We start from the raw sequence: 17,532 nt of genomic DNA, 5'->3' as shown, positions 1-17,532 counted from the left end.
CGGTGCGTTGGGGGCCTCTTCAGGGACCACTTCAGGGACCACATTGCCGGAGAAAATCGTCGTCAGCGGGTCCCTTTTCTTGTGTCTCCATCCCTCCTCCTCCAGGGCAGTGGAGGGAACCTGAGCGCAGGTGGCTGTGCAAACAAATCGCTGCAGACTGCAGAGTGGTTCCCCCCCCCCCCCGCCAACCCCCCGTAGCCGGAGCTTAGCATTGCTAGGGGACTCGTAGGAACCCGCATCCCGACAGCAGTCTGCTCGCGCGCCCCGACGGTGGACTGGGCTAGTTGGTGGGTGACCCTCCGCTCCACCCCTCTGAGCTCCCTCTCCCCTCCGTCATCACCACCACCACTAGGGAACCTTACAGAGAGGACCCAAAAAAGAAAGAAAAAAAAGATAGAGGTAGCGCAGTGCAGTGGCTGTGTCGCCCTGTGCCGTCCACTCGCACCCGCATCCGCAAACCAGATCTCATCCATAGGGTACCTTAACCTTCCAATGTGCAAAAATGCTTGTAATTAGTGTACAACCACACCGACAATACCTTGGACTGCGGCCGCAACATGTGCATGCCACTTATGCATGGCTATTTTCATCCCCTCGGGTCATCTTACTTTTCAGTGTTCATCATACTACCACAGCATATGATGCTTACCCTGACACGAACAAACGTACTCCGTACCTTACATTTCATCCCATCGTCATCAACCATCCATCCACCCCCGATCCCGAATCCCGTGAGCCTGGCTGCCACCCATCTCCAACGCCTAGCCACAGCTACGGATACGGGCTACCCAAACAGGCCGGCACGCCCGTCACCGGTCACCGGTCATCCACGCCGCAGAGCGCGGAAGTCGGAACCACTAACCACGTCCCCCTTCACCGTTTATTCTTGCTGCCTGGGACCTTGGTTTTTGTGCGACCTCAGCTAGGCTAGCCGCTCTTCTCAAAGGGCCCATCGTGATTCGTGATAGTCTGACAACGCCTGATGGGGATCTTGGGGACCCCCCATCACACCCATCCCCGATCCGGTAACACCGCTGCTGATTTTCGGCACGGCTCTCCCATCCAAGTGCTCCCCCATTCGAATTCCTCCTTGCTTGACACTATTGCTGCCGATCTTTGCTGCCAGTCACTGACCCTGTCGCGCTGTCAAACCCGTCAGCCTGTTGCTGTTCCTGTTCCTGTTCCTGTTCCGTCATCCCTTGTTTCCGAAGAGTAATCAGATCGGGATTCGTTATCCATATCGCATCATTATACCCGAGGCAGCACGGTTGTAAACCCATCATCACGAGTGAGAAGAGCCAGAGTGAGAGTGACAAGTATCTCTTGTTTTATACCATCAAGCCTTGGGCTATAATATAGTATAGGGTATCAATCAAAATGCTCCTTTTTTCTTCAAGGTGCAAAACAACATGGAACTTGTTCCGTCCAATCATGAACCTCATGTCCCTCCCGTCCTCGTAAGCCATTCGTTATAGTCCCGTACAAGTCTGCGCCAAACCATGCAACACCAAAATGTAGTGTAGAGATTTTTTTTTGTGCCGCTCTTCAAATCGCTCCCGCCGAAAAAAAAAAAAAGAAAAAAAAGAAAAAAGAGACCAATGTAGCATCCCAATGACTTCGTCCCCCGCCACCTTCCATTACTGAGCCGTCTGGCAGCTCTCAAGCATCGCCTGCATCTCCCGCAGCTGCTCCTCCGTCGGATCGTCAGAGATCCAGGGCCCCTTCTCCTCATCCGTCGCACCAAGGAACCCCTCGGCACGCTTCAGCGTCTGCACGTCCAAGTCCGTCACGTAGTTGTTACCGTCCGCGAGCTTGATGCGCACCTCGTGATCCGTCGACAGCATCATGTCGTCCTTGGCCAGCCGCCGGGGACCGTCAAACACTGCCATCACCCGCTTCTTCATCGTCATCTGGCCCTTGTCGAAGCCCCAAGAAGAAGGGTAATCGCGTCTGTTCTTGCGGCCCTTGGCCTTGACAGGCATCGGGCCACCTCCACGGGAGTGTGTGAGGCCGCGCGACTTTTGAACGCCGTTGACCGGATTGCCCTTCCTCTTGGGCGACGCGCTGATGCGCTGCTTGCTGTCTTCCTCATCATCGTCCTCCATCATCTCCTCGTCGTCGACCTCCTCGTTCGAGGGCATTTGCGTCTGCGTGGGCAGATGGTTCTTCTCCAGCGTCTGGTGCACTTCCTTGTCGTTCTCAACCTCGGCCAGGCGCTGCGCGTTGATGGCTTCGGAAGGGTCCTCCTGCTGCACAATGCGCAGCACACAGTCGTCCAAGTGCTCGTAAAAGTCCTGAGCGTTGGAGAAGGTCTGCGAGCAAGTGGAACACTTGCCAGTGGCATCGGGAGGGTATCCCGCGAGCTTCTTGCCGCTGTTGGCGCTGCTGCTCTTCTTGCGACTGTTGGGTGGTGTCTGCTCGACGCCATGAACAGCTGTCAAGTGACGCTTGAAGACATCGGCGCGGTTGAACGACTTCTCAGCCGCCGAACCGGAGCCGGGGCAGAAGCCGCACACCATGGTTCCCTTGTAGTGTGTCAGGGTGTGGCGGTTCTTGTCGTACTTGCGAGCGAATCCCTTGACGTGGTAGTCGCAAGTCACAATGGGGCACTTTTCGGGCCGCTCAGTCTGGTGGGTGAGCATGTGCGCCTTGAGGTCCTTGAAGACCTTGCCGCACTCGGGATGGGGGCATCTTTGCTTCTCCTTGCCCTCATCGCCGCTGTAGTTGTTGCCGTCAGAGTAGGTTGAGGGGAATGAGTGAAGGCTGGGGCGGCGGGCGTCGCCGGGAGTAGCGTAAGGGCTGAATTGCTGCTGCTGTTGAAAGCCGCTGTGGAGGAAGGGCGATTGACTGCCGTTGCGAACCATTGACATTGACTGTGATGAGGGCGAGAGAGCAGGCGAGGTGGGATACTGGTTGGGGTTCTGGAAGTTGGCCATCATGGGTCGGCTGATGTCGGGGTGGATCAAAGAAGGGTCTGGAGCGGAGAGGTGGTCAGCGGGCGTTCCGCGATAAGGATTATGCTGCTGCTTGACAGAGGAAAACCAACAAGAAGAACCAAGAGGAGCGATGAAATGGCCGCTGCTCTGAGAAAAGAAAGTAGAGACTCGAGGAGTCTTTGGCGAGTGGCCCCAGACGGGCGCCGGAGGAGAAGAGAAGGAAGTAGAGCTAGGAGAGACAAAGGACAAGCTTGACTTGCGCGATGCGGGCGTGACAGGGGAGGAGGAGGACGAGTGAGTATCCAGCACTGGGCCCGAGTCGCGCACACGCACACGCACAGCTGAAGCTATAGCTGTACTGGAAGACGGAGAGCCAATTGACTCGTGTGAAGCAGAAGGAAAAGAAGAAAGCGCGCGAGATGAGGGCGCAAGAGTGGTTCTAGAAGCGTTTGGCAACTCACCCACGAAACCCGGGGGCTTGGTGTTTGCAAATTCGAAAGTTGCAAAGTCTTCCATACCTGGGCCGGCGTAGGTCGAGTACTCTGTGCCGGCGGTGTTGTAGTAGTCGTGGGGCACGATGCCCGGGGTCACAGCGATGCCGGGGTGCGCCCAGTCGAGGATTGGCGCCGGCTGGTCGTTGTGGGATTGGGGCGAGCCTACGTTGGAGGAGGCCGCCGATGGTGCTGATGCGGTGGAAAGGTTGGAAGAAGGCAATTGGAACTCGGCGTCCTCGTAGAGGCCAGGTGATGTGCGTCCTTGGTACATAAAGTTGTTGTCGTAGAGGGCGGGCTGGTGATCCATTGCCATGGAGGTTGGGAACATGTAAGAGGCGTCGGCAGGGATGCTCATCTCCATGGGTGCTGTGCTGAAGACTCCCTGTGGTGGCTCGGGGTAAAGAATGTAGTCGTCGTGGTGCTGGGGGCTCAAGTGCCTGGGGAGCATGGTATATGACTGGTCTATCGAAGCCATTTTGTAGGTAGATGTGTTATGATGATGTGGTGAAGAGGGAAGACAAGTGAAGGGTGATGATCTGTGGAAGGCCTCTCGGTCAAATCCGAGTTGCAAAGTCCCAGAGTTGATGTTATATGGTTGGCTGGTTGGTTTGCCTGTTGCTGTCGCTCAGTCCGAAGCGAATACACACTGCTGCTCGCTCAGTTGCCTTGTATTATGCCGTCACTGCTATTCTTCCCGCTGCTGTCAGTCGTCTGTACTATTTGACCTGCTAAAAACTGCTGCGCTGTGCTGCGCCTGCTTTGGATGTGGGGCTGGTGAGCGCACCTGCAGCGATGTTCATGCCCGCGGCGTTTCCGCGTTGTGAGGTACCGGGGCCGTTGGATGATTGGCGAATGCTTTCTCTCTCTCTCTCTCTCTCTCTCTCTCTCTCTCTCTCTCTCTCTCTCTCTCTCTCTCTCTCTCTCTTTCGCAGAGCTTTACTTTGCGGGTGGTAGTATGCCTCCGAGGATGTGGTTCCTGAGTATTTGCCACGTCAAGTAACAAAGTGTAGTATCAAGAGAGTTGTTGCTGACGAGAGTGAAGTAAGAGACAGTTTGGGTGGAAGATGTCTTTCTCGAAACGTGAGACAGACTACTAGGTGATGGACCGTCGTCTTGGTGTCGTAGGTATCCAGAGATCTGGGTCTGATAGATAGATGTAGAGACTGATGGGGGCGAGAAACAAATCACCAAGAGCCTTGGGGGCTTCACGACTGATATAGACCGGCTGCGAGCTACGCTCTTGTCAAGAGAGAGAGAGAGACACACACACAGACGCAGAGACAAGAGACCACCACATCTTGCAGACCGGGGGCACATGGGTTCGACGGCCGTGGCTTGCTCGCTGTTGGCACTTGGGGACCCGGTGGACGACGCGGATCAGTCTCCTCCAGATGGTGAACCCCCAAGATGGACAGGGGACCAACGACGCCGCCCAGGGGGAGGAGGGGTGCCTTTGCTGCAATGTCGAAATCTCGTAGGGCAGAGCAACAAGCAAAAGCGACGAGAGCGAGCAAGCGGCAGCGGCAGCAGCAACGCCAGAGCGAGAGGCGGTACCGTACCCTACGCCGACCTTGCGGCAGGGGTCAGGGGTGCGTCGAGCGGAAAGGGGGCGTGGTGGGGAGGAGGGTGGTGGTTGCTGGAGACCTCGACGTGGGTGTGTGGTGGGCATGAGCCTTGTCCATGGGGCGTGTGGGTGGTGTGCGTGCATAGGTAGACCAGATGAGAGGCGGGCTTCTTGTCCCTCGTTCTTGTTGCTCCTCCTCCTCCTCCACCTCCTCGCCTGTCTGCACCATCCCCTCTTGTCCCCTCTGCTTCCGTGGATACCTCATTTAGCGCAAGATACGCACCCAAACGAACTAGCCATGCTTGACTTGGCTGGGGGCTCCGCCTGAGGACGCCGGGTAGTAGAGCCACGAAACAGCGCCCATTCCAGACTCGGGTTTTCGACCTTCGACTGCGAGCCTTCTCGACACTTTCAAGAGACACAGAGGGAGAGGGGGCGTGTCCTTCTTCGTTGTCTTTGCCCACCGATGCGGGATGCCAAGATCTGTCTCTGAAATGGTCTCCCATTTCTATCCGTCGTGCTCTCTGAGCCGTCTGCCGCGGTGGTGTGCCACAGAGACAGGCTTTCATTAGCTTTCGAGCGAAAAGGAACCATCTGTCGTCGTCGACAACTTCTGGAGACGGGTATCTGGGAACAAAATGGTGACGGTCAGCCATACTGCGCAGTAGCAATGGGTACTCATCAGCTCTGGTACTCGGTACTTCGCTGGCTGAGCTGGTGGCCTCCGAAGACCAGGCCTCAAACCCACTGCCGCGCTACAGAACGGCAGCCAGCAACCCCTTGGGCCATGGCAGCCAGACCCCCAGCAGCTTGGGCCTTGGTACATCCCTGACGTCAAAAAGCACGGTAGACAGTACATTCTCGAATGTACATTTGGTCTGCGGAGCAGAGTCGAGTTGTGTGCAGACCCTGGTATCTGGCTAAACCCCCCTTGAGCGGGCCAGTGCTCTCGGGTCCTGTCCCAGTAGACGCGAGGGGCCCGACAAGGGCCCCAAATGAGACAGACAGCAAAGGTGCAGATGCTGTGCGAAGCATTCCCAGATGGTAACTTGTCAGGACCAAGGACCCAGTTGGGAGCCTCTGTCTGCAACTGTAAGTATCTCACTTCGTAGTCCGGTAGCCTGTTGGCAGCGTACGAAAAAGCAGAGCCGTTCCCCCGCCAGTCAGGTGTGGTCCTGGGGGCGTCGCTCTCCGCCGCCGCGGGATGCCGTCGGTATGATTTGGATCTATTGACCCGTCTGCTGTGGGAGGTGTTGACGTCGCCGCAACCGGGTTGCAAAGCACTGCACCAAATACTCCGTAAGGCTCAATTATCCGTTTGCGCTCTGTTGCCGGCCATGCGTCCAGCGGCCCTTGGTTCGTCCTCCATGAACAAGGAGATATATTGGATCATCAGTGTGTATGCAGCTCATGTTGCGAGCCTGGTCTGCTCAGTGACAAAAGTATCCGTACGTTTCTCGGTCTATGTAGCGCTTTCTTCTTCCTGTACCACTCTCCCATCAACTCTCACATCTAAGAAAGTACGTCGCAACTTTCGACCGTACTGTAAATTCAAGGACCTGTAAACAGCAAGCGGTATATGCAAGGTCCTGCATATGCTGACGGACGTAAAGCAACGTGAGGGTTCGAAAAAAAAAAAAAAAAAAAAGAAAGTTGACTTGGAAATAGGGTGCATGAAGCACGTCCAACAGCCACAGCCCCCTTTCGCCAACCTCAGAGCCAAATGTGGATAGCAACAGCCAAAGTTGTATCTTGAAGCGACAACAACTCGCCAGTGTGCGTCAGATGCGTCAGTGACAGCTTGGGCGCTCCGCATGTTGGCCTCAAAATGGCATAACTTGACTCCAAAACGGGGTTTATCATGACGGAGGGGGGAGCGGGTGATTGTGGAGGCACTGGCGGGAGGTGCTGCTGCGGTGTATTTTCTCCCACACTCTACGAGTCTGTCTGTATTCGTACTCTGTGTCTGTAGGTGTTGCGTTGCTTACTCTAAGGTAAGGTGCCGACGTGGTTGAGGGGCGGGATATTTTTACTCACTGCACACTGCGGGTGCTCGTGCTGTGCTGAACAAGCCTCCTTCATCCCAAGCCCAGGGATCTCTCTCATTGCGATTTTGTACATGAGTGTGGGAGTTGGCCCAATGAACGGCGTCGCGCCTCTCTCCACGCTTGCAGCCCGTGGCAGCACTTTGGTGTGCAAGCCGGGCCCGCCTTCGACTTGTTGGTGTGCACAGCCCGGCCTTATCCGTCCCTCTAAGTTGTTAGTCGAAGCCTTTAGAGGTTGTACATTACATTGGATGATGTCCTGCAGTCACCCCATATCGCGCTGTTCCAGGCGGTGCCTGGAGTGTGGGTAGCACTGTTGACTGGATATAGCGACCTCGAACCATACGACGGCGCCTGTGCCTCCTCAAAGGTAATGGGATCATGTACGGGCCGGAGAGAGAATCTGTACCGATCCACGTCTTTGCGACGGCCACTAATGTTGCTGTTCCTCCCGCCCTTCCTTGAGATAACGATGCGTGTCAGCATCTTGTTCGCGGCATCGTGTCCCAAAACGGTATCCAGGCAGCTCAATCTTGTCAAGCCTCCGAGTTCCAGTGTGCGGGACAGCTTGCATCGTACATGTTCGACTGGCAGAGACAATCGGGTGGGCTGGTGGTTCAAATTCTTCGTTGAGAACAGCCTTCCGGCCACCGGCCACGACACGCGGCAAAAGCATCGAGTTTCGAAAAATCGGGACGGCCCAAATAGAGTTCCACGACCCAAGCGGCGTGACTGAGTCTCTTGTCTGTGATGCCATGCCAATCCGGGCTGGCGGGTTTGTTGGCTGGTCCAAGGGTTCAGACGTTGGAAGGGTTCCAGAGCCGTTCGGTCATAGTCATCGCACGCTAGACGCACCACGTCGCGGCACCGCTCTCTAGAGGCGTATTTCATCCAGTCGATGGCCAGAATTCGAGATGGCCCAGCCCGAGACTTGATGTTGGTGCAACCGGCCCCTTGGGAAATGTATGTGCGGCAGGTGGAGACCAAAGTTCTGGTGGTTAGATGCTTCTTTTCGTCCTCAGTCCTCATGCCACCAAGCACCGGGCCACGATGAGACAAAAGACTAGTGCCGACCTCTGGAAGATTCACGTTGTTGCCATTCAACGCCTCGTTCCCATTGTGGCAGACAAGCCAGTGCTCCTAGGTAGCCTTTCTCGGTTTGTTGCTTTGGCGTTGCCTCGCGACGACCTGCCACGGCGGTCCCAAGCCGCTGCACAGAGTATGACACGTCGAACGCCTGGATAACTATGTGCGTCGCATCGGGTTGGTGAATTCGAGACGTGAAGCCGGACCATTGGAACATCATCGTCCGCCGGCGTACCAAACAATGCCTTCTTGCTAGCGCGCAGGACTGTGATGGAAATTGAAGTAATTCACTAGTCTGCGTGGGATTACGGCCGTTGCCGCACGGGCTGAGCAAGGGCAATCTCACGCTCTCCCACTCTCGTAGAGGTCGCCGAGTCTCGACGATGTTGCTTCTTGAGTTGTCGCTAATGCCCTGGAGAGTAACATTGGCCAAATCATAGTTCGCAATACCAGTCGCATTCAGACGTACACGCATAGGGTGGTTTCGCTTGGCGAGATTCGATGCGCTACTCCGTCCTGACCAAAGCATTCCGCATCATGGGTCGCCAGCCGGGGCGGCTCACACGAGGCACCCATGGAAGCCATGGGGAACTCGAGTTGTCTCCGCACTGCGAAAAAACCGTAGAAAGCCAACGTGGGATAACATCGTCCATCGAGACATGTCGCCCGATTAGGTGTAGCGGTGGCTCATCTGCCCGAGACCCTGTTTGGAAGCCTGTGATTGGTGCTTTTACGGCTCCCGATATCCTTGCCGTGGAGATAGTCAAAATCTTTAAAAAGAAATCCAGGAGGCGGTGCAACCTTGCCGTCGTTCACCAGCCCCAATGAACCCCAACCTTGCCAAGGGCTGCCACCCAGATGCCATGACGGGTGAGGGCAGTGTTCAGTGACTTGAGCATCCACCAATGTTTCATGCTCGTGGCACGTAGTGGTACCTTGCACTCGCCGGCTTGACTCCATCCCGTTTTCCTGGGAACATGGATGCGCCTTACCGACCCGGATTTGTTGTCCATCAGAAACCCTGCAGTCATCAAACGTGGAAGCATGTCGATAATTGGCATCTAATATTGCCTGACCCGCGGGACAGAGGATGATGCATGTACGAATATCTGTAGGTGGCATCCTTTGCACGGCGTATTCCTTCCGTCATCTCGTGTTTATAGCAACGCCATGTGTGCTCCTTGCGACCCGTACAACGCTAACGGTTGATCAATGTGTCCTCGGAATATTGACTTTGACGGTCGGCTCTCTTGGTCACCGAGGATGCGTAGGTTCGTTCCGAGTAACGCAAGTAGGGATGTCGTGTCGACTTGGAGGTGGTGGTCGCCGAGACTCAAAGACTCTCCCCGGAGCTTGTGGTGTTAGCCTGGTGTCTCTGATTCCGAAAGACGTTTGGTCAGATGGGCTGTATGCCGGCCGGGACTTGCAATGCTCTAAGAACCAGCCAAACGGAACCTGCCATGCTCTTCTTCTCCTTGGCACACCTGTGCTGATGCGGGTTGCAAGCGTCATCTCGTCTTTGGACCCGCGTGCGTGCCATTGCTTCGAATGAAGCAGTCCGTAAGTGAGACTCGACCAAGGTGGTTGTTAGCACGGGGCAGAGAAGCCCCCAAGCCCCTTGTTCTACGAGCACACACATTGCATGCTTTCGTTTGGTGGCTTGCTGAAGCTCAAGGGTCTTCGTGTGGAGCCAGGGGACGGGAGCGATCCCGCCATTTTGAGGTATAACCAGCCAGCCGGCGTTGGGTAAAGAGACATGCAGCACGCAAGCCGCTCCTGTCCCGCCCAATCCTTTCCTGTAACCCGCGCGTCGGGTTCTTTCGACGCCGCCATGCGTCCTTTCAAGCAAAGCGAGTCTGCGCCCAGAGAAGTCGACGACGGTCAGCCTTACCGAATCAATAGCACGCCCAAAAACGAAGAAAAAACATCCATGAGAAGGGGTTCGTCGGATGTCCTAATGATCTCTACGACTCGTAAAGTCTCCTTTTACGCTCCTCCTGCCCGTAGTCAGGGGGTTGTTATGCATTCATCGTGTGGAAAGTTTGTCGCAAAATCCTTCCGTACACGCTGAAATTTGCAGTCGAACGCAGGGAGATGGCACGTTAGAGGGCGACGGCGCCGGGCACCCACTTGGTTCTTTCATTGGTTCAACCGACTCGAGGCATCCCCTCGCTGGACACTTTAGCGTCCGTTGCACTGGTTCAATGTTGGATGATTGCGGCCTCCCATGCTGCTGCGGCCCAGTCATATCATTGGTCGTGTCCAAGGTAGAATCCGACTCTGTAGTAAATAGGGGTCTCTTGCTTAACTGGTCGTTGATGATATGGAGTACGTGCGAAGACAACGAGGACCGTCCCTTGGATCGTGCTGACCGGGTAAGCCAGGACCAAGGGGTGAGGAAAGGGCAAATGAGAGGCATAGGCGTGGGGCACCGAGGGATGGGCAGACGTGAAGGATGGGTCGGAAAAGCGACGATTGCGGCAACCAGAGAGAGACGTCGAAATCAGTGGGTGAGATTTGTGGATGTAAGTGTGCGCAATCGTGGCCTCGTCTGCAATGGCATTGGCCACATCCGACTGTGCCGCCTAGTCGCTGCATAACCATGGCTATGCGGGGGGTCGTATTCTATTGAAAATCAGGTTCATAAGTGATCTCATGACTGACCGACGACGTGCAAGGCAAGGCAAGACGGCAAGCTTGGCGAGGGTGCGAGAAATGCTGCAGGGTGGAATGGGCTGAAGGGATGAGACGATCATAGTGACTTTGATCAGACGTACAATGCAATGGCAGCTGCCATGGTATGGTACTTTGAAGCAAAGCGACCGTCGGTGGGATCGAATGAATACGACTTTGGCAATGGCCGGCGATAAACTCTAGGGTCTAGACCAGTCCGTAAGGTGAGCGATCCCACACAGAACGACGACGATGGTCCACTGACCCAAGAGATTGGGCTGCATGCGATGCGAAGTTTGGTAGGCGCAGATGGCGATTCAGACGAGCCAGGAAAATGCTTGTCTGGGACAAGGTACATGGTGCCGGAAATCGATCATGTTGGCGGGGGGTTCGAGGCCATTCACGAACAGTGGATTGTAAAATGAAGTCTCATTCTTCTTCTGGCAAAGGTAGACGAGGGCGAGCCACGAAAGGGCAGAGTACATTGGGGATTGGCGTCAAGGGCGGCGTGGTATCGCATCTTTTGTCGTATGTTTCTGGCCGGCCCCAGAATGTTGCATCGGCAGTCGGATTTAGTTCATGGATGATAGATCATGGCCATGGAGATGCCCTCGCAGTGCCATGCCCATGTCGGCGTTGAAGCCTAACGATGGATGCTTTTGTGTATCCGACCCGCCGGGTCCCTTGCCGTGGACGCCAGCGCCAGTGCGACTCCTGGGATGCTTCGTTTTTCTGATTCTGTTGTGGTGGCCCCCCGAGGAGCAGGCTACAATGTAGTATTGATGAATGCGCATGTGTGGCTGATGACACTAGGGAATCTGGGAGACTGGCAAGCCGTAAGACACTGGGTATCGGGATGGACTGGGAGGTGTGAGGTGGGAGCATCCATAGGGCTGAGTCTGCCAGCCACCGCCGGGCTGGCAAACTCTCAAGTACAGCAGGCAGTCGCAGTCACAGTTGCAGTTACGGTCGGGTTGCAGTTGCAGGGAGGGTGAGATCAGGGGAAGGCGCTGTCGGCGTCGTTCCCAAGGTACGGTAGGTACTCCCTCCAGTCACAGCCTTCCGTTGTGCAATTGCTGAGGTAATGGAAGGAACTAGGCACCTTACGGAACGTAACCTACCTTCCATTCGTGAACATCGCGGCAAGGTACCGGCATCTGCCGCGTGTCTTTCTTTCCTCGCCTCAAATATTGTCATACCTAGGTGTTTGAACGCACACGAATATCCAGACATGGACTCAAGTTTCTCAACCACTCAACGCAGAGGAGAGGAGTATCCGTAATTAGCTCCTGCTCTCGTTGCGATTGGCTTCTCCACGAAACCACATTTCCTGCCGGGGCACCGGGGGGTGGTGGTGGACTGTACTGCCACTGCGTAGTCTGTGGAAGAGAGTAGAGACAAGTGTCGCGAGCGTCAGATGTGGACACGGGGCGATCCTGCATCATTTTCCATGCTGTTGCAGTGGTTTGCTCGAATCACTGGCTGGCTAGCCAAGATGCGGAGGTGAGGCACAAACGGAAGCACAGGGTAGGGCCACAGGATGCAGATGCTCGAGACACCGACACCCATCATCCGAATGCTTGGGACGAGACGGACGGAACGACAGGCAGGCAGGTGCAGGGACGAACAGCGCAAGGGTCATCAGTACCACGGTGGAGATCTCGAAAGGGAGGGGTGCCTTGCACGGACCAGCGCATTTCCTAATTCGGCAAGCTGTGCGATGGCATCACCCTCGACTTTCCTCCACTGGCTGGCAGGCCGCAGCCATACGGCAGGTACGGACAACTTGACCATGAGCTGTATCCGTACGGATTCACATTGGAGATCTGACTGGTGATTTCCATAATGCTACCTTACTCCGTCCGTACGGGCTTTACTTTACCATGCAACACACGCAGTACTGCGTACGCAATTACAAGAGTCTCTCTACCGTGGATGCAGTAGTTGGAAATTGCCTGAACACCCATGGCCCATGGGAGTCGAGACCAAATATGACGGGAATGCGGGTTCAATCAGGTTGATACCCGGAAGTCAGGACGGTCCAAACCCCCAATCGTTCGATTATCAAACCGAACCCGTTCCCCCGCCCAATGTACCTAAGGTAGGTTGTCTTATGCCAAAAGACACAAGACCCCTAACGTCGGTTGAGCGTAGGAACTTGCACATACTCGGGATACCAAGTCCACGCAGACGGAAGAAGTGCTCCATGGCCTTCCTCCAAGACTCCAAGACCTTCTCCGAAGCATCGTCATTGTTACCAGCATTCTTCAATGGTTCCGGGTTGCATCTCGCATTCTGCGGGGCGGCACCACGGTGGACTTTCTGTCGTGATTTCCATTGCAGCGTCAATCACCTGGCGGTGACGGCGGAACGCGGGAAGAGAATAGCGTTTTTGATTGGACCTTGTAACGGACATCCCTCATTGGTCAATGAAGCGACGATCGATGATTAAGGTTCTTGGGATCGGCGTCGCCGAACAATATACTGCGTAGCAGCTGGTGGAGACAATATCTCAAAGACCAATCAGAAGTCTCTCAGAGACCTCACCCAAGGAAACATCTCGGGTACGTACTAATTATTTCCACTATCGACTCAGATGAGCAAATCAGAAGGCGCCAGTACAGTTCCGTTTCCTCAATACCGAATGAGAGACCCATCCACCGTCATTCCGTGTCCTACGGAGTCACATTCCTCATCCTCAAGCCTCAAGGCCTGTTCAGTGTTCACTGCTCAGTCAATCCTCAGTCACCATACACTAAGGTACCTAGTCCAACAGTGCTCTCCCAGGGTCGCAGGGTGGGGACTCCACGATCCACGATGCCACCGACAACCGTTGAGGCTTGTGTGGTTCTCGAATGTCGACGACGGAGGCTAGACTGGCGACTGCCTCATCGGATGGCTGAGACTTGGGCACGCAGAGATTCGGTCGTTTGGTTGCCATTTCAAATATCCATGCCAACGTTTCAAATACGCATCTTTCACTTGCTAAACCCGACCTTCTCTAGGAACTGAGGCGTTCCTATTGAGTCGTCGTTGTCGTCGTCGTGTCGAGTCGTTACGCATAAGTCAGAAGCTCCGACATTGTCCACGGCCCGGGGCAACACTGCATACCTGGCCGGCGGCGGCCAATGGCTCGCATCCGATGGGATGTCGACTCGGATTGGCGGGTTCGCATTCTTCGAGCAGAAGCATTGGCAGGCAAAGAAAGGTTGCGTGTCTCGTTCCCCGACAAAATCAATAAAAGTAATTCCGTACTCCATACTTCATACTGATACCTACCGCAGGGTTGAACGCAACCCTCATGCCTGTCCATCCGTATACGAACTATTAACTGCCGTCGCGGCACCTCATGACTGAAGACAAGACGATTGCAGGCATGTCTCGATTCTCGACTCCTCGTCTCGACTTTCAGTCTGTCGCCGTCATGATCCACACGGGTCATGCGGATGTCATAAACGCGGGCGGGGTCACGAGCTGCCAGGGCCCAGAGCCGGCCTTGATGTCTCTCAAGGCAGCAGCATTTCGACCGTGGTTGCTTTTCTGTGTCGAATAGACGAGATGCAGGCTTTGTACAGGAGAAAAGACGCTAGCCAGGGGCCCAAGTTGCCTGCCCTGGGGATCATTTTCACCATGTTTTCTTTCCCACACACGCTGCACGCACCCAGACGTGCCAGACAAGAGGGGGGAAGATGAACACCAGGGCTTTGGGCAGCAAATCGAGCCGTGTATTTGCAGGACCCGTTTCTCTGGATTCCGCAGATCTCATTTTGCAGGGTTTTGCCTTACCGAATCGATGCTGAGGACGCTTGCGACGAAAACAGTAATGGTAAACGAGAATGACAAGGGAGCCCAGGCCCGAAACGGCATGGGGCGGGCTGTCTTGGTGCGTCGGGGAAGTGTGGGAAGGGAAGCGGGCACGGCGGGTCGGGAGGATGCTAGCGATTTGAAGACTCGAGCCAAGCACCGACCCGTGGACCTTGTCTTCTGCCCCCAAGGGCTCAAGACTGTTACACAGACCATCACGACGCCTGGGCAGGTTGCGACGTCGGCCAAGTCTAGTCTGGGCCTCTACTGGCCTAGGGCGACGACGGCGCAATACGGCGTGATGGTCTTGGGTGGTGCTAGTGTATTGCAAGATTAACGGTTTTGCCCGTGCCGCAATGGCTTGTGGCGGACTGGCGGCATCTGCCCCAGGCTTGCGGCTTGCCAGGCCTGCCAAAGTAGACGAGCACTGGGTCGGCATAGCATGTAGCGTGATGGACCAGACTCCTGGGACGACGGTTCGACTCTGGGGTGTGAGAGTCGGTCATTGACAGTCTACAAACAACAGTGCCTAGGCATTCCTTTGAAGCACGATGAGTTCGCCACCACCAATTCGCTGCGAGTTGGCCGTGTTTCTTCCATTTGGGGGCCAGGACAAGACCACAGACGGAGGCTTTCGCCTCAAAGCTTCGCCAGAGGGCCCAAAGCCATGGATCTGAGAAGAAAGCTAGGAGATCCTGTTACGAATGTGTCTGGCAACACTACGAAGAACTGTCGTGACACCAAGCCGTCGACACCTAGCTCGGGACCCAAGCCGTTCTCAGACCGATCATGTCCCTGATGTTTCATGGCGCTTGCAGAGAGAGATGGAGAGGAGCAATTGGCAGTCTTTGGTGAGAGCGGCATGGCACGTCTGCCCATATCCCCGTCCATGACAAGTCAACAATCCAGTGTCCACTTGCTTAGTGTCACTAACAACCTAAGAGCAAGAGGAGAAAGGACACAGAAATGAAAGGAGTGGAGCTTGTGAGAGTGCAAGTTGTGGACTGTGGTCGGGGCGGGGAGAGAGAGAGGGCCCGGGGGGGGGGGGGGTTGGAAAGACATAGAAGCGGTGCGGGACACGTGAGAGACAGCGGTACGTACTCCCTGGTGGGTAAGTGGAGACGGAACAAGACTTTGATGACTCGGTACGTACTGACTTAGTCGAGGCAGCGAGAAAGAATGAGAGAAACGTCCCCACCACGCGTCAAATCAAGGTTTCTATCTTTAACCCCAAACGAGATAAACTCCGAACACACGCAGCACAAGCGTCTCCTTTACCGTCTACAGATGCCTTACACAGTACACTACGCACAAGAAAGAGCGGGGACCGCAAGGCACCCATTCCCCCGCCGCTTCATGCTCTCCAAGAGAAAGCCTCGCCTACTGCACCACATACATTGCACCTCGACCGACTCACATCACAGTACAACACTACACTACAACAGTGGACAGTGGTGATCCAGGCAAGCCAGGTTGTCCTCTACAATGGATCTGGATACCCCTAGGCGCGATGGCACTCGAAGCCGCTCGCTAACGAGACCCAGACAGGCTATGCATGCCTATGCCTTGCACGCCCAGAGTTCTGAAAACCAAGGTAAGGTAGTCAGTCCCTTGACCCTTCACACACCAGTACGAGGTGCGGCATCTACGCAGTAAGGAACCCTCCCGCTAATAGTCGTATACCAAATCCAGCTTCGTCTGGATCACACTGAACCTATTAGGCTTCGTTCACATGGAGAGCGGATCCCTTTTTTTTTTCATCCTTTCCTCGGCCCTACTACGACTACACTACCAGATAGACGTACCTACGGCACTGTCGTACAGGCTTCAACCACGTTCCAAACTTTCGGCAGAATGCCCCCGGTTCCCTGCCAAGCGTGCCTTGGCCATTGCAAAGTCTCGCCCATCTTTATTATTCCGCAGTACCTATGTTCGCGCCGGGTTTATGGGCATTGGGCATGCATTGTTTGACGAAAGTGGGCGCGCGGGCATGCAGATACAGTACGGATACTCCAGTCTCCGTGAAGGAAAAAGAAACGAAACAAGATCGGTGCCCACTGCTTCTATGATCTCAAATTCTTGGGGGAGAAACACAGGGGGGAGAGGGCCTGGCCTGGACCATCGAATGGGCGTCAAATGGCTACCTGACGTGTTTGTGCCCTGACATACGGGGGACCAAAAAGATGATGGAGTGTCGTTGAAGACAATTACGGGCTACTTGCAATTGGCCCCTCCATCAGGTCTCACCCGTTGTGAGAAAGCGTGTAATTGGGACACATACGGCCCAAACGTCCACGCTCGCAAGCACCCCCGCAAATTCGTTCGAACAAGTACTTACTGAACATCAGACGTTCGTTATCGTCCCATCACTCAGGACGAGTGGGGAGGGGATCACAATCGCGCAAAGGGAACTGCATTCAGTCGTCTGCTCCTCCTCTTTCGGACCACTATCTCGGAGAACCGGCAGTATCAGGTAAGGGAGGAGAGATATGGAAAGAAAGCAAAGGGGAAGAAAATCGCATCTCTTACCAATCGGCGCTACCCCCGTTTGCAAAAACAATCCTTTCCGACTCCCGACTCCCGTCTGCTCTCTTTTTTTGCTCATCGTGATAGGTTGGCCAGCGGGAGATTGCCCTATTACCAGTATGCAGGCTTTCCAAAATAGGTTTGGCGTATCGACGTGTGGAGAGCTGAGGACTGGGGGGCGACAGACAGGACCATGGGCTCATCAGTCACTTTTTTTTCTTCACCCCTGGGCCCTGGAAGTATAATACCGAATTTTTCGCAGTACGGATACAGAATTCTCTCCCCCATCCCCATCCCCTCGTCTACTTCGTACTCCGTCACGTCCGTACGTACGGTCGGCGGCCTGCGGCAAGTTGCCCCTGGGCCCTGCCCACTGATGAGGAATTATGGCTACCTGTCTTGTA

General features: G+C 55.1%; 7 protein-coding genes across 7 annotated transcripts; 3 read left to right on the top strand and 4 right to left on the bottom strand.

Moving 5' to 3' along the window:
- Positions 1 to 1,313: 1,313 nt before the first annotated feature.
- On the bottom strand, positions 1,314 to 4,351 carry BDZ83DRAFT_625493 (uncharacterized protein). Its single transcript, XM_060508496.1, has 2 exons — positions 4,215 to 4,351; positions 1,314 to 4,115 (listed from the first exon to the last, which is right to left on the bottom strand). Exon 2 carries the CDS (start codon positions 3,903 to 3,905, stop codon positions 1,638 to 1,640), a length of 2,268 nt encoding a protein of 755 aa, XP_060363791.1. The 5' UTR covers positions 3,906 to 4,115; positions 4,215 to 4,351; the 3' UTR covers positions 1,314 to 1,637.
- Positions 4,333 to 4,758, bottom strand: BDZ83DRAFT_625492 (uncharacterized protein). The gene has a single exon (XM_060508495.1). The coding sequence runs from the start codon at positions 4,745 to 4,747 to the stop codon at positions 4,367 to 4,369; it is 381 nt and encodes a 126-aa protein (XP_060363790.1). The 5' UTR covers positions 4,748 to 4,758; the 3' UTR covers positions 4,333 to 4,366.
- A 2,305-nt stretch (positions 4,759 to 7,063) lies between these two features.
- On the bottom strand, positions 7,064 to 8,491 carry BDZ83DRAFT_383577 (uncharacterized protein). Its single transcript, XM_060502727.1, has one exon. The coding sequence runs from the start codon at positions 8,066 to 8,068 to the stop codon at positions 7,268 to 7,270; it is 801 nt and encodes a 266-aa protein (XP_060363789.1). The 5' UTR covers positions 8,069 to 8,491; the 3' UTR covers positions 7,064 to 7,267.
- Positions 8,492 to 9,168: 677 nt separating this feature from the next.
- On the top strand, positions 9,169 to 9,780 carry BDZ83DRAFT_625489 (uncharacterized protein). The gene has a single exon (XM_060508494.1). The coding sequence runs from the start codon at positions 9,216 to 9,218 to the stop codon at positions 9,675 to 9,677; it is 462 nt and encodes a 153-aa protein (XP_060363788.1). The 5' UTR covers positions 9,169 to 9,215; the 3' UTR covers positions 9,678 to 9,780.
- Positions 9,781 to 10,144: 364 nt separating this feature from the next.
- BDZ83DRAFT_383559 (uncharacterized protein) lies at positions 10,145 to 10,905 on the top strand. The gene has a single exon (XM_060502726.1). The coding sequence runs from the start codon at positions 10,330 to 10,332 to the stop codon at positions 10,723 to 10,725; it is 396 nt and encodes a 131-aa protein (XP_060363787.1). The 5' UTR covers positions 10,145 to 10,329; the 3' UTR covers positions 10,726 to 10,905.
- A 3,427-nt stretch (positions 10,906 to 14,332) lies between these two features.
- On the bottom strand, positions 14,333 to 15,174 carry BDZ83DRAFT_383522 (uncharacterized protein). The gene has a single exon (XM_060502725.1). The coding sequence runs from the start codon at positions 15,039 to 15,041 to the stop codon at positions 14,424 to 14,426; it is 618 nt and encodes a 205-aa protein (XP_060363786.1). The 5' UTR covers positions 15,042 to 15,174; the 3' UTR covers positions 14,333 to 14,423.
- A 713-nt stretch (positions 15,175 to 15,887) lies between these two features.
- BDZ83DRAFT_383419 (uncharacterized protein) lies at positions 15,888 to 16,929 on the top strand. The gene is made up of 2 exons (XM_060502724.1): positions 15,888 to 16,201; positions 16,295 to 16,929. The coding sequence occupies exons 1-2, from the start codon at positions 16,158 to 16,160 to the stop codon at positions 16,764 to 16,766; spliced, it is 516 nt and encodes a 171-aa protein (XP_060363785.1). The 5' UTR covers positions 15,888 to 16,157; the 3' UTR covers positions 16,767 to 16,929.
- The last annotated feature ends 603 nt before the right edge of the window (positions 16,930 to 17,532 follow it).

The sequence above is a fragment of the Colletotrichum acutatum genome, assembly GCF_030867785.1.
Source record: "Colletotrichum acutatum strain CBS 112980 chromosome Unknown BDZ83scaffold_61, whole genome shotgun sequence".
In the NCBI taxonomy this organism is placed as follows: domain Eukaryota; kingdom Fungi; phylum Ascomycota; class Sordariomycetes; order Glomerellales; family Glomerellaceae; genus Colletotrichum; species Colletotrichum acutatum.
The sequence above is the reverse complement of the archived record's forward strand: the minus strand, read 5'-3'. Positions and strand labels throughout refer to the sequence as shown.

Excerpts from the sequence above, each read along its gene's own strand:
- BDZ83DRAFT_625493 (XM_060508496.1), bottom strand. The coding sequence starts at position 3,905 with ATGGCTTCGATAGACCAGTCATATACCATGCTCCCCAGGCACTTGAGC.
- BDZ83DRAFT_383419 (XM_060502724.1), top strand. The coding sequence starts at position 16,158 with ATGCCTATGCCTTGCACGCCCAGAGTTCTGAAAACCAAGGTAAG. Across the intron at positions 16,202-16,294 it reads GTTCTGAAAACCAAGGTAAG|CTTCGTCTGGATCACACTGA; the intron begins GTAGTCAGTCCC and ends TACCAAATCCAG.
- BDZ83DRAFT_383522 (XM_060502725.1), bottom strand. The coding sequence starts at position 15,041 with ATGCCGACCCAGTGCTCGTCTACTTTGGCAGGCCTGGCAAGCCGCAAG.
- BDZ83DRAFT_625492 (XM_060508495.1), bottom strand. The coding sequence starts at position 4,747 with ATGTGCCCCCGGTCTGCAAGATGTGGTGGTCTCTTGTCTCTGCGTCTG.
- BDZ83DRAFT_383577 (XM_060502727.1), bottom strand. The coding sequence starts at position 8,068 with ATGAGGACTGAGGACGAAAAGAAGCATCTAACCACCAGAACTTTGGTC.
- BDZ83DRAFT_383559 (XM_060502726.1), top strand. The coding sequence starts at position 10,330 with ATGTTGGATGATTGCGGCCTCCCATGCTGCTGCGGCCCAGTCATATCA.
- BDZ83DRAFT_625489 (XM_060508494.1), top strand. The coding sequence starts at position 9,216 with ATGATGCATGTACGAATATCTGTAGGTGGCATCCTTTGCACGGCGTAT.